A 17,029-nucleotide genomic window follows, 5' to 3' on the forward strand; every position below is an offset into this window, starting at 1 on the left:
GAGGTCGTTAAACAACTCCACAGTGGCAAAGCCCCGGGGGTGGATGAGATCCGCCCGGAAATGCTGAAGGCTCTGGGTGTTGAGGGACTGTCATGGTTGACACGTCTCATCAACGTTGCGTGGAAGTCGGAAACAGTACCGAAGGAGTGGCAGACCGGGGTGGTGGTCCCCCTTTTCAAAAAGGGGGATCAGAGGGTGTGTGCCAATTACAGAGGCATCACACTACTCAGCCTCCCCGGGAAAGTTTACTCTAAGGTACTCGAAAGGAGGGTCAGGCCGATTGTCGAATCTCAGATTGAGGAGGAACAATGCGGATTCCGTTCTGGTCGTGGAACGACGGATCAGCTTTTTACTCTCGCAAGGATCCTGGAGGGGGCCTGGGAGTACGCCTATCCGGTCTACATGTGTTTTGTAGACTTGGAGAAGGCGTATGACCGGGTTCCCAGGGAGTTACTGTGGGAGGTGCTGCGGGAGTATGGGGTGAGGGGGTCTCTACTCAGGGCCATCCAATCTCTGTACTCCCAAAGCGAGAGCTGTGTCCGGGTCCTCGGCAGTAAGTCGAACCCATTTCCGGTGAGGGTTGGCCTCCGCCAGGGCTGCGCTTTGTCACCAATCCTGTTTGTAATATACATGGATCGGATTTCGAGGCGTAGTCGTGGGGGGGGGGGGGTCTGCAGTTCGGTGGACTAAGGAGTGCACCACTGCTTTTTGCAGATGATGTGGTTCTGATGGCTTCATCGGTCTGCGACCTTCAGCACTCACTGGATCGGTTCGCAACCGAGTGTGAAGCGGCTGGGATGAGGATCAGCACCTCCAAATCTGAGGCCATGGTTCTCAGCAGGAAACCGATGGACTGTCCACTCCAAGTAGGGAATGAGTCCTTACCCCAAGTGAAGGAGTTCAAGTATCTCGGGGTCTTGTTCTCGAGTGAGGGAACAATGGAGCGTGAGATGGGCCGGAGAATCGGAGCAGCGGGAGCGGTATTGCAGTCGCTTTACCGCACCGTTGTGACGAAAAGGGAGCTGAGCCAGAAGGCAAAGCTCTCTGTCTACCGGGCCATTTTCGTTCCTACCCTCACCTATGGTCATGAAGGATGGGTCATGACCGAAAGAACGAGATCGCGGATACAAGCGGCCGAGATGGGTTTCCTCCGCCGGGTGGCTGGTGTCTCCCTTAGGGATAAGGTGAGAAGTTCGGTCATCAGGGAGGGACTCGGAGTTGAGCCGCTCCTCCTTCGCGTCGAAAGAAGCCAGTTGAGGTGGTTCGGGCACCTAGTTAGGATGCCACCTGGGCGCCTCCCTAGGGAGGTGTTCCAGGCACGTCCAGCTGGGAAGAGACCAAGGGGTAGACCTAGGACCAGGTGGAGGGATTATATCTCTTCGCTGGCCTGGGAGCGCCTTGGGATCCCCCAGTCAGAGCTGGTTGATGTCGCCAGGGAAAAGAAAGTTTGGGGCTCTCTGCTGGAACTGCTACCCCCGCGACCCGACCACGGATAAGCGGGAGAAGATGGATGGATGGATGGATGCTTTGGTGCATGTTTTGTGTTGTTGTCATGGTTTCGAAACCCCACATGTTTTCTTTTTTCACCATCATCCTAAAACTTAAACCATCTCACAATGTGTGTTCAGTTCATTTAACTCAATTGTTGTAATATTTAAGTCGCCCGCGGCAGATAGCTGGATGGCCTACCTGCCTGTCAGCCTTCCATCTCGTGCACACACTATCTCGTGCCCTCATTGGTCATGTGCGCGGTCGTGTGTGTTGGAGGAGGGGCTATATAAGGAAGTCTGAAGGAAGGGGCAGATTTCTTTCGGTTGTGTACTTTCAAATTCTAGCGCCCTCGAGCTGGTTTCTCCATTCTTACCTACCCTACCTTTAAGCTTATGTTAACAACGGACCTTATTTCAGGCATCTAATTGTTCCAAACAAAAGATCGCAACTGCCAAAAAACAAGATGGCGACGGCCAAGATGCTGAACATAAGGCTTTAACAAGTTAAACAGCTGACCAATAACCCAAGCTAGATATAGAATATGTTATTCTGCTTTACAAAACGGATATTTTCTTTGTAATACTTCTGTTCCTGATTGGGTTCAATTTAAATGACTTTATATCTCTTGACATCCTATGGATCCCACTTCTCCATCCATTGATGCTCCATAGTGCTTCAGCATTACTTTTCACATGAATCCATCTCATTTAACACAATCGTGTTTCTCTGCCTTTCCGCTTGTCAATAGCTCAGCTGCAGTTATCAGGTCAGTGTATTTTCCACATGCAGGCCTCTCACATGTGGGACACTGCCTATAGAACTCTATATGACAGATCAGCCTTCAGGCAGCACTGATGTCCAATGGTTTTACTGTTGAATAAAACCATGATAAATACCATAATGCACATCCAGGCAAATGTGGTCATGGGTTTGTCTATAGGGTAGACTATGAGAAAGCTCACACTAATAGCAACTGCGTATGTAATGTGAATTTCACATGGTAAAGTCATTTCCACATCATCTGGTTTTTACTTTTCTTCCCAACAAGTGCGCTCCTTGTGAGCTTCAATCCTCGCAATCAAAACACCAGAATCAAATCCAAGAGCCTTCGTGCACAAACCCCAAGAATGTCACTTAAGTGCATCAGGAATATAAATCACTTGATTGAATGGCCGCAATGTAGAATAGGAGCTTTAAAGAAAACTCTGGAAATCCTAAAGACTTACCGAGGATATTCCCATAAAAGTGGCGGCTTAAAAGTCAAAAGAAACATACTGTAACATCATTGGGGGGATTAGTTTTCGTATACTGGGATTAGTCAAGATGCAGTTTGAGTTATGCTTCCACTGTACTCAGCCATGATGTGAACCCAGGAAGTCACTTCTGGATTGCAGCAACAGGGGTCCCAGAAAAAACACTTGCTTTCTCTTTCACAGGCACAGACAAGTTCAGAAACACATGCACGCAAACATTTTCAAAATTCCCACATGCACAGTCCCGTATCAGCGTCTGCTCTAGTAAAAACACAGGGAACCACTTGCCAATCAACTGACTGGAGGAAAGACAGCTCGAGCAGGGTCAAAGGTTGCTGGAATGTTTATATGTCTTATCATGAGCTGTTTCTGAGTGTGTGTGAACCTCTGACACATAGGCTGATTAAACCAGAACATACTGCAGAACTCTTTCTTTACTTACTTTACTTGTCCCTTTCTCTTCCACTTAAAGCCCCTAAAAACTTGGTTTCAAATTGTAATTGTGTCTTGATAGCCCATTACGTTTTCCACCCTCTCCGGGTGTTATCAACCCAATGGATTGGCGTTATCAGAGGTTATCAGGCTCAATTATAAGAGGCCTGCTCCACCTACTGGGAGATTCAGAAGTCCATTGGTCATCTGTTCGCAGGGTTGATCACCGATATGAATACAACACAACTGTAGAAGGTGTAGTATAGGCCTAAAATGCACATGTAAAGCACAATGATAAATACTATAACCCTTAATGAGGCTCTATTATGCTTTTGGGGGATCTTCCTTCCCTGTAATGTGTTAGAAAGGTTTGTGTGCATGTCAATGGTCATCATTGGTCTGCAAAGGCTAAGTTCCCCCCTGCCTGAAACACCTCCAATCAACTCCTTTGTTTACTTCCTGACATCACTATGTAACACTTCAAACTAAACTCAACCTCTACAGAACCAGTGAGATTTCAAAAACAAACACAATTCCAGAAATCTCTCAGCAGAAATATCCACAATTGTTGTAACTGGACTCACAGCAAGGATGTTTAATTGGTCCAAAGAAAAAACGTGGCCATAGAAAGCCATACTGCTCTGTGTCTTTCATAACCCTTTCCTTCCACTTCCTCCTTTCTAGGTCAATGGTAATCATCGTCCCTTGAATTCCTTGTCTCAAGACTTTTCTCTGCCTTTCTCAATGAGACGAGTAGTAAAGTTGTCATCTTTGCTGTTGAAGTGGGTCAACATTTATCTATAGCATGCTGGAACAGGATTAGCCCGAGGATGAAGAGACGTCACTCGCCCATTTCTGTCAGCGTAGAAAAATTATAGCGTAGCGATTTAGCGTAATGTAGAATCAGGCCAATTATACTGTTCAACTGCAACTGTACTGCCTTATCCACACCACCATCACTTTGCAAATTGTGCCAGTAAAGTATATACTCAAGCTACATTTGGAAGCAATACAAATCTATTTTCTTTTCTATTTTCTGCGATCACTGGTTGGAAACGTCCTGTTTAAGACCAACATCTGCAGGCAAGGTTAAAAGTGTGGGGACTGTTGAGGGGTCAAGGAGTTTCACACTTAAATATGCAGCCTTAATGCCTCCTGGGAGATGCATTTAACCTCGCACACAACTTCTATAAACTCTCATTTAATATCAATGCGTGAGATCTTTTAAAACAATAAATCACAATTATTAGGAATGAACGAAACACAAGGAGGTATAGGTCGATCTGTCAATATTTAGTTTGACTCCCAAGGCAAGAAACTCCAACGACATATAATCTTTTTTTCTTGATATAGTATTTCGGTTTGTAACTAAACTCCTGAAACAGTTAAGAAACTCATTACTGCTAATGCGTCTCCTTGGCTCAGAGGGTTAGTTTACTGGCAGGCAGTTTATCACCCAGCGCTGTGGGTTAATGACAGACTGCATGTCAGAACCCACCTCCAACTAAAACATCCATAAAGTCACTTTTTACATTGCGTACAGTAACAAAAAAACACCCCGCAGGTATAACCAATGTGAGTTATTCATGAGGGAGATTTCATATGCTGCTGTCTTTAAACATACACATTTCATAAATTAGTCACAGGAGGCAGATCCGGATCGACTAAAACTGATTGAATGCTGCCCCTCAGCACCGTGATTATACACGAGTTTAATGCTTCATTATTTTTTATATTACTTCAGGAATGCCTCTCCTGCTGGTGGACGGATCATTTTTTACCTGTGAGTGGAAACGGACACACCGGATTTAGCCCCAGATTAGTGGCGTGATATACTCATTATTAACATCATCAGCGTTTCTCTCATGTGGTGCAGGTGCTGTTTTCACTCTGATAACAACTCATTAAACATTCAAACTTCAACACAAATGTTGAAACTCTCCATTTACAGAAGAGTAGGAGCCCCCGTTATACGACCGAATATTGCTGTGTGTTGTCTCCATCTAGTGGTGATTAGTGACCAGTACACGACTCTTCACTAATCACAAGCACACATTTATTTCTAAAAGCATGTGTCATAGCACCTCTTTTCACCCTCTGTCTGAAACCAGAGCCCAGTCTGCTCTGATTGGTTAGCTGGCGGGATCTTGTGTGATGTCCCGCCCCTTAGCCTATCACCTGAAATGTGTCAGAGCGCTAGCCAATAGAAGGAAACACAGGGATGTTAGCCTTTGCAGACCATTTACATGCACACAAACCTATAACACAGTACAGAAAAGGGAAAAGTCTAAACACAAACATAATAGAGCCTCTTTAACATTTGAAAATAAAAGCGTGGAAAAAAGTTATGGAAAAAAAGTAAACAATTTTTTTCTCTAAAAGTTTTATTCATGGCACAAAACACAAATACGGTTAACACGGTTTTACATTTATAGTTGTTCATGTGTTTTATCAATTGCACATTATGCATTTTTTTTCTTTTTATAAACACAGACTTATGTGTTACCTTAACAACGAAAGAAATAAGGCTACTAATAACGTATCACAATGAGGGTTTACAAAAAAATAAAAACAAAGAAACTTCCGCAAATGTGTAGAAATACAAGTGACCTCTAGGGATCACACTTCATGATCTCTCTGAGGCAGATGGTGGCGTAGCAGGAGGAGTCCAGGTCGAAGTTTAAAGTGAGAGTTAGCTTCCCCTCTGCCGTAGTGCCGTTGAGCTGCCGGTCACTGTTTCTACTGCTGTTCCCTGTCGACTCCTCCTCCCCCACCTCCCCACAGCCCGCTCTCTGGAGCTGGTAGCTGAGGTTGCGTGGCGAGGCCAGCAGGGGGCGGTGGCAGCCGGGCAGGTTTAGTTTGAGGTTGCTGACTCTGAAGCGACAGCCGTCCAGCCCGTCTCGAGACAGCCTCTCCTGATACCAGGCCCCCATGGCGTTTTCTGGATACTTCACTGTGTTTCCAGGCATCGGCATCAACACCTGAAAGGATAATAATAATATTTTATTTGTATTTACTTCTTTACACCTCAAAACATTGTCACTATTTTATTCTATATTAATGGACATAAAATACATACTGTTTTCACACACACATGTAAATAATATGTACACATGACCAAATATGTAAATAATTCATTTCGTATTTTATAGTTATTTATAAAAAAAAAATCGTTATCTTTGATTTTATCCTTAATTTGTATTAATCTGTGTGAATCTGTGCTGTCCTGCTTTTCAATCTTATCTTATCTTATTTGTTCTATGTCCTATATGTTAAACTGTTGGAGCAGCCTGTGACCTGTACGTTTTTCATCACCATATCTACACTGTAGCTAATGTCCAAATGACAATCAAGCCTTGAAACCTAAACAGCAAAAGTTGCGAGAAAAGTAGAAAAAGGAGAAATTCATGTCAAAGTATTTCCCAAAAGCACATACATGTCCCAATGTGTACACTTCTTCTTGCTCCTCTTGGTCCGTCACCACATGGATCTGAAAAAGTTAAAAAGGAAAGTTTAAAAGCACGGACATGGCTTTTGCAAAACTTGATAAGATGTCCTAACATTAAGAGTTCCTACAATTAATAGAGTGCCACAGTGACGCGTCCTAAAACCCGGAAGTAAGTTAGCAAAAAAGCAGTGTGATCTCTCCGTAGGGTTTTGGAAAATAGCTGGAAATAAGGTCTGTGGTTGAGACACATAAGAGACGGATCACTTTTGTTCCAAGACATTAAATCCATCAGCAGGTGATTTCTGAATGTCATGAGTTGACGTGTCTGAAAAACGATGGTTGTTACCAAGTGGCTGAATAGGACTACAGAAGTTGTCGAGGCCGTTGTACGTCATTACACCGAACCCGTAAACACTCCCGCCCTGTTCTGCTTGAAAGCAAGTCCCTGCCTCCTGCAGACTGTTAAAACAAACACTTCGACTTGTTCTATTTAGAATCTGTATGTTTGAATATGGATCTGAAGTTGGCGTGACGTTGAAGCAGCGACCCTGCTGTGGTTCCTTTACAGCATAACGTTAGCATTTTGTTTCTGGCGACTAGATTTATGATTATAAAATTATAAAAGTAGGATAGACATGTGGAGATTATCCGGCTGAACAAAACGTGACCCGTCTCTTAAATGTGTCTCAACCACAGACCTGATTTCCAGCTATTTTCCAAAGTCCTACAGTATGGAGAAATTGCATTGCGTTTTTGTCGAGGGAACCGGAAGGAGTTTACATCCGGGTTTTAGCACGCGTCACTGCAGTTCTCTATAAGTACACTTTCTAGAAAACGGTGCCCTCACTGTCATCATATTTCCCATTCACTGTCTGTGAAGCCTTACAAATTCAAGCTTGACATTTATTTAATATCTTGACTGTCTTGGAAGTAACATATATATTTTGGAAATGGGCATAGTTCCCCTTTAATAAACACTCATTTGAATACAGACATTTGAGCAGTTTGATTTGATATACTGTATATCTAAGGCTTAAGTCAGGCTTGTGTCGTCACATACTGTACTTAGTCCAGCTGAAAGCAGTGTTTGCTCCATTAGTACAGCATATGGCTGCATTACACACTGCATACTCAATACTCTGTATCCTCATTCAACACGTGTTACCACCCTATAACCCTCTGGTACCTGAGGCAGGCTGCTCTCGGCGGAGTCCTCCTGCAGCCACACCAGGTCTCCTCTCCGGGCTCTGTGGCCCAGAGTGCTCAGCCTGTGAGCCACCGCCTCGTTCCACACTCTGGGAAACAGATAGATCACAACAATCATCACTCTTTAACAATTAAAGCACTGGTAGCTGGCTTCAATTTCCCTAAACAGATTATCTCCAAAAAGGTATTTCCAGCCCCTTCAAAGCTCTAAGCATCCATTATTCAGTCTGCTGTACAGTCAAATGGAAAACAGTAATGACATCTCCTTAATCAATTCGTGTAAAGTCAAACAAAGGACAATAATTCACTATACATTATTTTTGTCTATGATGATGTCATATTTTCATATAAAATATTGTGTTTAACAATAAAAACAGTGTATTTATATACAAGAATATGCGTTTATATTGTGTTTTATGCTTGGACACGTCATTTTCCAGCTCCCTTGATACAAAATATAGTTTCACATATAAAATATATAAAATGTTTTGCAGCAAACTGAATATTTATTAGATAATAATAATATAATAATAATCTTTATTTGTATAGCACCTTTTATAAAACAAGTGCAGTCCAAAGTGCTTCACATAGAAATGTCACAGAACATTGATATCACACAGAATACAGTTACCAGTAAAATACTTAATTTGTTTTTGATGAAAACAAATTGTTTGGGGTTTTTTCTTGAAATGCCTCCCGGTGTGTGCAGTGGAGCTAACGGTGTGCCCTGGGCTCTGACCTGCTGCAGTAGGCGTGGGGGTAGAACACCCTCATGCTGTGGGGCAGGCTCAGCCAGCCCTGGGTACATCCATCCGGCCCGGTCCCGTAGCGGTTCATGGCCCGGAGCATCAGCCGCTCCCTGGCCTTCGACAGCGGCATCAGCGCCAAAGACTCCTTAGCGTTATCTGGCAGGGAGAAGCCGGCAAGACGAGAGAAAGGGAAACAGTTAAAGTATGTGGAATTCCTGAAAAGGTCATTCGTTAGTTGTTCTCAAAAAAACCCAGTATTGTCTCAGCTCTCACCTGTTTGAATGAAGTGTCTCTTGGCGTTGTTCACTGGATCACTGAGGTCTTCTGGAGTGAAGAAGAGACGCACAGCACTCACCTGACACACACACACACACACACACACACACACACACACACACACACACACACACACACACACACACACACACACACACACACACACACACACACACACACACACACACACACACACACACACACACACACACACACACACACACACACACACACACACACACACACACACACACACACACACACACACACACACACACACACACACACACACACACACACACACACACACACACACACACACACACACACACACACACACACACACACACACACACACACACACACACACACACACACACACACACACGATTAACTGACAGGGCATGATAGCCGATAACATCAGGTGTGGACATCATCATGCTCTGCATCACTTACCATGTCCTCTTTGAGTAGAGCCAGCCCGACCCGGTCCGACTGGACGCTCTTCACGCTGCCAAACCTCTGCGGGCCGTAGTAGTTGACAAAACCTCTGGCCTGCCAAGAGAAACATTATACGTTAACACACAACTTGGGAACAGGAAAGGCAGGACACTACTCTGAGCTCCGATTGGTTTCACTCGAACTTGAATGGTTTGAAGTAAATGAAGAAAAGGTGCTCTACATATATTAATTGAAGTTATTTTAAAAAAATCGTGCGGATAATTAAAGTTTTACTGAATAGCAGGAGTGATCCCAAAGATATTGAAGTGACTGTTATTTTGTATATATTGACTGTTGTGCTTTTATTTACGTTTTAATGTTTGCATATGTATAAATGTGTCTGTCGATTGTGTATATATAGGATATAAATATTTGTATACATATTTTTACATATCTTTGTATTCGGGATTGTGGGAAACGGTATTTCGATCTCTCTGTCTGTAAACACAAACTGAAAGATTGACAATAAAGTTGACTTTGACTTCGATACAGAAACAACAGAGAAGCCGGATTTTCGCTTCGCGAGCTAACTTCAGGGGAAAGTCTGGGTTTCCGGTCCTACGACGCTGGTTCACTTCTTAGCGTGCTCGATCTCCATGGTAACTTATGCTGAATGGCTAGCCTGGGGGGTATACTACGAAGCAGGATTTTTGTTTAGCAAGATAACTTCTGGGATTTCCGGTACTACAAAGCTGGTTCAGTTCTTAGCGGGCTAGATCTCCATGGTGACTTATCCTGGAACCTAGTCTGTGCTCCGAAGCAGGATAGGTTCCAGGATAAGAGATCAACGCCTGCTGACCAATCAGAGCTCAGTGTGCGGAGGAAATGCAGTTTAAACTGCCGTTACAGGAAAGACGGCAGTTTAAACTGCACCGACTGTGTGAATGTGAAAATGAATAGAACATCACCTCCCATCTTCAGAGCAATCGGACTATTATAACTATTATACTATTATGTTAAGAAAGCTTACTTAAATATCTGCCACAACATAAGTAACCGGATCAAAGTAACATTACGTTGCCTACAGTCCGGGGCACTGTGAGTGCGGACGTCGATGTGTCCCATTATCATTCATATCACTTCATAATGTATCATATGTTTCCTTATCTGAGTCAGCTGAGCCGTATCTGGCCGTGCAACACTCACAGTGTCACATACTGGATGCAGAAGTATTATTTTAAGCAACACATTAAGTTGACGAAACAATCAAGTCAAATGTAATTAAAGTCAGATCCACTCGTGTACGTGTTAATGTACGCATTCAAACACTTTTTCTTTACCAGCTGTATTCAAATGTTGCTAGCCCCGCCCCTTCCATGTGAACGCGCTCTCAGCCGGACAGAGAAACCCTGGCTTGAGTTACCGAGTTGATAACCAGCGTCGTAGGACCGCTTAGCGAGAGCGCATTTGTTTTGGATTAGTTAAGCCGGGTAACTCGAACATATCCAGGGTATGTTGAACTGGATTCGTAGTGCAGGCTTCAGGTCTCAGCCGTTTAAGGGTAAAGTTGGTAAAATTTCTCGTACTTTTTCCACAAATCACATTAAAAAACAATGAACAGCGATTAGTGTGTCTGCGGTGCCGACTGGGCCTGAAAGTAGGATAGGTCGACCATGTAAACAAACCAACGAAAAAACATAAACAACACAAACAATGGTTCGCCACCTTTACGTTCTCCACAGCCTCCTTTACCAGCGCAGCCAGGCGAGTGTGTGTGTCTGCAGCGGAGGAGTGTGTGTCCCCGTGGGGCCTCAGGTCGCGCACCACCAGGTCGAAGTGGTTCCCCTGCAGCCGCCCCAGTCTGAGCGGCTCGCTGACGGAGCGGATCTGGGTCACACACATCCCCCTCCTCTCAAACTCCGCCGTCTTCTCCTTCAACCTGGTGGGGAGTAGCATCGGGAAGTGGATTTATGATATTCATTGAGAGGCTTTGAAGTTAAGAAGACCTGAGATTGTTCATGGGCCAACTTAAGACCCTCTTTTTTTGTATTTGACAGTTTGCTTCATTTAGTCCTGTGTTCACTTTTGGTTGAATCAGAATCAGGTTTGTTGCCAAGTAGGTTAACACATACAAATAATTTGGTAAGCACATTAACACAGTATGCGGGAATACTATATATACTTGTGTCGACAGCAGGAAACAACCTAAGTCGCTGAGAGGCTGAGGCCGGGCCGGTTTGCTGTTGTATGTTTCGTAGTATGGTAGTTTAATGAAACAACTCGGTTCTCAGACATATTTCATTTCAAACCTTTTTTTATATTTTTATAATATACACTGTTATAATCAAAGCAATTGTAATCTTGCGGTCAACAAAAAAGTACAACGGCCCGTGTCACCCTCTCTTCCGCACACCCACACCTCACACAGGTGAACAGGGTTATCATTAGTGCCACCCATACCCATGTGACCCAAGCCGACCAATCAATAGTGATCATGGCTCCGACAGTACTGTTGCTAACAAAAGTACAAAATGAGCAAAAACCAGAACTACATAAAAAGGAAACATCTCAAAAAAACGATGACATAACAAAAATAAAGATAAATATTGAATACATATACAATAAACTAAGTAAAGCAATAATATTTAAAAGATACAGAATATTAAAGTTTGGAAGTGGGCTGTTCGGATTTTAAAATAGGTGTTAAGTGAATCTAGTAATGCTGATTGCGAGGGGAGTTGGTGTTTGAAGCACTTAATGTCCCCTTTTGTGCTATTTAAAGATTGATGGAGTAAAAATGGTGGTAGCTTGGTGTGTACCCAGCTTTAAAACAGGTTAATATGATTCCCAAACCAAACAAATCCCTCACAGAACCGCAGCTGTACCTCTGAGTTGAGACCTTCTTGACCACCATGGACTGGAAGGTGATGGCTCTCTTGTCTTTGATCCCAGCGTAGGTGAAGTCTGACGGGAGGACCCCGAGGGACGCTGCCATGTAGCTGATCGCCTCCAGAGTCTCCAGGTTCTCCTTTCGCAGAGTGAACCCTGAAAGAGAGGACACACACACAACACACACACACACACACACACACACACACACACACACACACACACACACACACACACACACACACACACACACACACACACACACACACACACACACACACACACACACACACACACACACACACACACACACACACACACACACACACACACACACACACACACACACACACACACACACACACACACACACACACACACACACACACACACGACAAGGATGTTTCCATTTCAATTGCAAGTGTTTTGTGTTATTTGTACTATGAAGAACACTGACTTAGTACATTGTTTGACTGGACCTTCATTCGGTGAGACCATATTTGACCAAAAGCTATTTTAAGATATCAGTTGCTGTGCGAGTCATCTTGTGAGGGTCAACTGACTCCTGTAATAGAAACGAATTCCTATTTGTACTGTACTTGTTTTTCTTTTATTAGCCATTTATTGTTGATTCACAAACATCAACAAAATGCCACTTGATGTGACATAGTATAATACTGCTGGAGTGCTTTTTTTAAACAACAAGGCCAACATTGCAGATTAAATGCATGTTTGCTGATTCTACATGTGATGTTTTGTTTCTTTCCGTTAACTGTCAAGTGGGAACTAAGTATTTTGTTGTGTTTCTCTTATTTTACATTACATGTTAGACGCTTTTATCCAAAGCGAATTACATACTCAATACTGTGGACAATCCCCACAGGAGCACTTTCGGGTGTAGTGTCTTGCCCATACTGACTGCGGCGGGGTTTGAACCTGTGACCATCTGATGGCTCTATCCACTGCGCCACACGCCTCCCACAATACTGTTATGATGGAATAGGAAGGACATACCATCTATGTCTATTGATTTATTTTGTTGAGAAAGGGGCAGGTAATATAAGATTATGTTCTTCTCCCTGCTCCTTTTCAGGTATGGTTTGTTTATAGAGACATGTTTTGTAAATAATTGTTATGCATTAAGTTGTGCACGCCACGAACGGAACAAATAAAAAGGAAATGAAATTATCTCAGTGTTTTATGATTGCTGAAATGTTAATGGTCAAAAAAGGCATTTGCAACATATTTCCTGATTGAAGTCATGATCAAAATGTAAAAGTGTTTCGACACCATACCAGTGTAGACTTCTTCTTCTTTCCGTTCCTCTGCGCTCCTCTTCTTCGGCCTCCCTTGCTCTCTCAGCCTCACGGAGATGGCCGTCGTCCCCTGGTCGGTGAAGCTCTTTGTCTCCACCAGTTTGCCGAACCTCCGGCTCAGGAAGTGGTGCACCACCGTCCTGTGGTCCTTATCGTCGTCGGGTCCGAACGTATAAGACGAGCCTCGCACTTTGGCGTCTATGAACCTGAAGAAGTCCTCCGCCTCGTCCTCGGTGACCAGCTGGGAGAGCTCTCTGTAGTCGGGGTCTTCCCTCACTCTGATCTCGGGCTGGATGGTGACGGTCATGAGGAAGGGGAAGCGGTGTCGGACGGCCCGGTGCACGTTAGCTCTGTGGTGTTTGTCCGTGAAGGATCCCAAGGACAGCTCCTGCTTGGTTGGCTTCTCTTTGAGAGTCAACACAAACTGCTCCAGCTCCTCACTCACCGACTGGCCTAAAATCACACTTAAATCAAAACTCCCCGGGCTAGGAATGGTGACATCGAGCCCACAATCAGCCGCGACGTCATTGTCCTGTGAGGAGTGATTATTCCACTTACATTCTGCACCGGTTTCATTGTTCTCATCTGAGGAGGCACTGTCCGGTGTGTGTGTGGATGTGTTAACACGCTGCCCACTTGTGTCTATCTCAGTCACCACAAAGTCTTTGATAAAGTTTTTGATGCTTCCGAGAAAGCCTTCATGGTTTGATATGAAGCACGCAGGGACGGTCGTGGCATCACTGTCCTGCTTCATGGTCACTTCATCCAAAAACTGTGCCGTCTTCAGTTATTTCGTTACTGAAAAGGACAAAGATAAACACAATTATTAAGCTGTTACAGACAAGGGCAAAAGAGATACACTTAAGGCTATTTTACAGTGCGTGAGATGTACTTAAGATACATTTGAATGAGTGGATTTAGAAGAGAATCTACAAATGTATACAAAAAATAGAGAGAAAGCCTTGAGAGAGGACCAACGCTTTTTAAATTGGCTTTAATTTGACTTTCTTTTCATTCTTGTCTTATTTAGTCCTGGTTTGACTTCTGTTGCTTTTAGAATCAACCCATTAGGTTTACACATACAAATAATTGAATTTAGTATATACATAACACAGTACGAGGAACTAAGTCGTAACAAGAAGAGCAAAAAAAGAACTATAATAAAAAGGAAACATCTTAAAAAACGATTTAGCGTACAAAAAACAAAGATAAATATCATTTCGGAATATACAAAAAATACAATATTAAAGTGGAGAGCTGTGTAGATTTTAAACAGGGAAGTGTGCAACATACTCGGAGGATTCCAATAATCTAGTTATTGATGTAGAATTAAGAAGAGAAAGTAAAAATATATACAAAACACACACAACGTAATGAGAATCTTGTAAATGAATATGATACATATAAGGCTGAAACGCATTAGACCGGAGCAGATAATAATATGAATATAACCCTGCCTTATTAAAGCTGTCAGGTGTTTAAAAAGATAACATATATGCTTTATTTCTGCTTAAACCTCGTTTATACATGCAAAACAGCCAGCCAATTTACAGTAATAACCCTATTTTCCTACAAACAAACCCTACCTCTGAGAGCTGTAACGTGACCTGCTACAACAAAGGAAGCAGAGCACCTACCTGTCTTTAAAACGGACATAAACATGTATCGTACAAGATGAATGATAGCTGTTTGTTTACTACACTAACCTGCACGCGGTATGTAAACGAGGAGCTGTTGATGTAAACACAACACCGCCGAAACAATTCGGTGTACTTCCGCGTCATGTGACCGTCATGTGACGTTTCTTAAAGGGACCGTAGGCACACTGTGGTTCAGGACCATCGACTGTATTTGTAGCTTACCTTTTTACACAAGTATTCTACAAATACAGAGTAAAAAATGTAAAGAAAATAAAATAAATATAAAGAAAATTGTGATTAAAAACAAAAGGAAACATTTCAAGTCAAACTTTTTACCAAAATACACATTTGGTTTTGATTGCTTTCTTATTTTTAATAGTGGTTCCATAATGTTGTAATTGTTCAGGACACGCCACAAAATCGACTACAATGTTACTAAATGAGCATAACACATGTGTGCGCTCTTAAGAAAATCTAAATTATAATTTTGTGGTTATTTACCTAATAATTTAAATGATGTTGGATTACTATTTTACTATGCTCTTAGCAAAACTACAAGACTGCAGATAGGAACTGAAATTACACAAAGGGGTAAACACTTATTTGTGTATGATTTACTGGTAATGGATATTTCACATACTTTAACCCGCTTAGTGTTCAACACCACTTACAATAATAAGTTGTTTGTGTTACAGCACTTACATTTTGTCTCATGTCTTACCATCATGTACTGCATCAAATAGTTGTCTAGTTGATTGTGAAAACAATTTGAAACTTGAGGGCAGGAAACAGCACTCGTACACAGTTCCTGATCTCCTGAATTTGTAATATGCTTCCTAGTGTACAATGTATCCACATCTTCTGGCTGATGTTGGGTAAGGAAGAAAGGAAATGTCACTTTTTGAAACAAATATGTCATTACTTATATTTTCCTTTGTGTTAAAGACAGATATTATGCATTTGATGTGTATTTTTCCATATATACCTCATTCCGTAACATTTGACTACTGTAAGTAAGACATTAGTGATCACAGATACCCAAAAGAGACTAATTTATTGTGGTATGTGAGTTGTGAGTGGAATGGAAGAATGGTAAGAGTGTTTCTCAGAAGAGAGGGTCCGTTTCCTGTTAAAATAAGTTGAAATAAAAATACTGTAGTATGGACCATTTCAGAATCATACTGTACAGTAGTTGTTGATGCATTATCGTTGTAATGATGCATCTGATAAAGGTGTGATTCATTTGTATTACTTTCTTTACTGCTTGGGGCCCTATTATGCTAATTTTTCGGTTTCATATTTTGTGCCTTTACTGTGACATGTCTCCATGCTTTTTTGTTCAAAAAGGTCTTTCTCATACTGCCTGTGCTGCAGCATCTCTTGTCACCCTCTGTCTGAAACCAGATCCCAGTCTGCTCTGATTGGTTAGCTGTCCGACTCTGTTGTGATTGGTCAACCGCTTAGAGATGTCCCGCCCCTTAGATGGGGAGGGCCTGCCTCCCCCTCTCAGCCTGTGATCAAAAACAACAGTGCTGTGGTAACTTGACCACTAAAGCTTACATCTCTGTGAAGCCTATACTGTGGAGTTATAGAACTTTAGGCTACATACAGTATATTGGCCATTAACAGCAACAAAATGAGGAGAGTGAACGCGTGGTTGAAATGGAGTTTCATCTGTGTCATCAGTTTGAATGTGGTAAGTGGTTTTCATTTGTTCAGTGTCAACTAAAACCAGGGGCTCTTATGGTTTATAAGAGCAAACTATTTGGTAAAATGTTACTGTTATCAGAAGCTTAAATCAAGTCGTTTATTTCAAATCAATTGAACAATTCCATATGTCATGTTTAAGCCCAAATGTAATACATTTTCAGGCATTATTACAGTAATT

General features: G+C 42.6%; 1 protein-coding gene across 3 annotated transcripts; it reads right to left on the minus strand.

Moving 5' to 3' along the window:
* Positions 1 to 5,550: 5,550 nt before the first annotated feature.
* On the minus strand, positions 5,551 to 15,297 carry pus7l (pseudouridine synthase 7 like). 3 transcript variants are annotated; one of them, XM_034075308.1, is made up of 10 exons: positions 15,208 to 15,297; positions 13,481 to 14,299; positions 12,182 to 12,341; positions 11,022 to 11,235; positions 9,312 to 9,410; positions 8,853 to 8,934; positions 8,570 to 8,735; positions 7,811 to 7,919; positions 6,613 to 6,666; positions 5,551 to 6,157 (listed from the first exon to the last, which is right to left on the minus strand). In XM_034075308.1, exons 2-10 carry the CDS (start codon positions 14,253 to 14,255, stop codon positions 5,789 to 5,791), a joined length of 2,028 nt encoding a protein of 675 aa, XP_033931199.1. In that variant the 5' UTR covers positions 14,256 to 14,299; positions 15,208 to 15,297; the 3' UTR covers positions 5,551 to 5,788. The 3 variants fall into 3 exon arrangements, with proteins under 3 accessions (XP_033931199.1, XP_033931200.1, XP_033931201.1); XM_034075309.1 differs by having other exon boundaries at positions 15,139 to 15,282; XM_034075310.1 differs by having other exon boundaries at positions 15,088 to 15,282.
* Positions 15,298 to 17,029: the final 1,732 nt, after the last annotated feature.

Source organism: Pseudochaenichthys georgianus, chromosome 23 (assembly GCF_902827115.2).
Source record: "Pseudochaenichthys georgianus chromosome 23, fPseGeo1.2, whole genome shotgun sequence".
In the NCBI taxonomy this organism is placed as follows: domain Eukaryota; kingdom Metazoa; phylum Chordata; class Actinopteri; order Perciformes; family Channichthyidae; genus Pseudochaenichthys; species Pseudochaenichthys georgianus.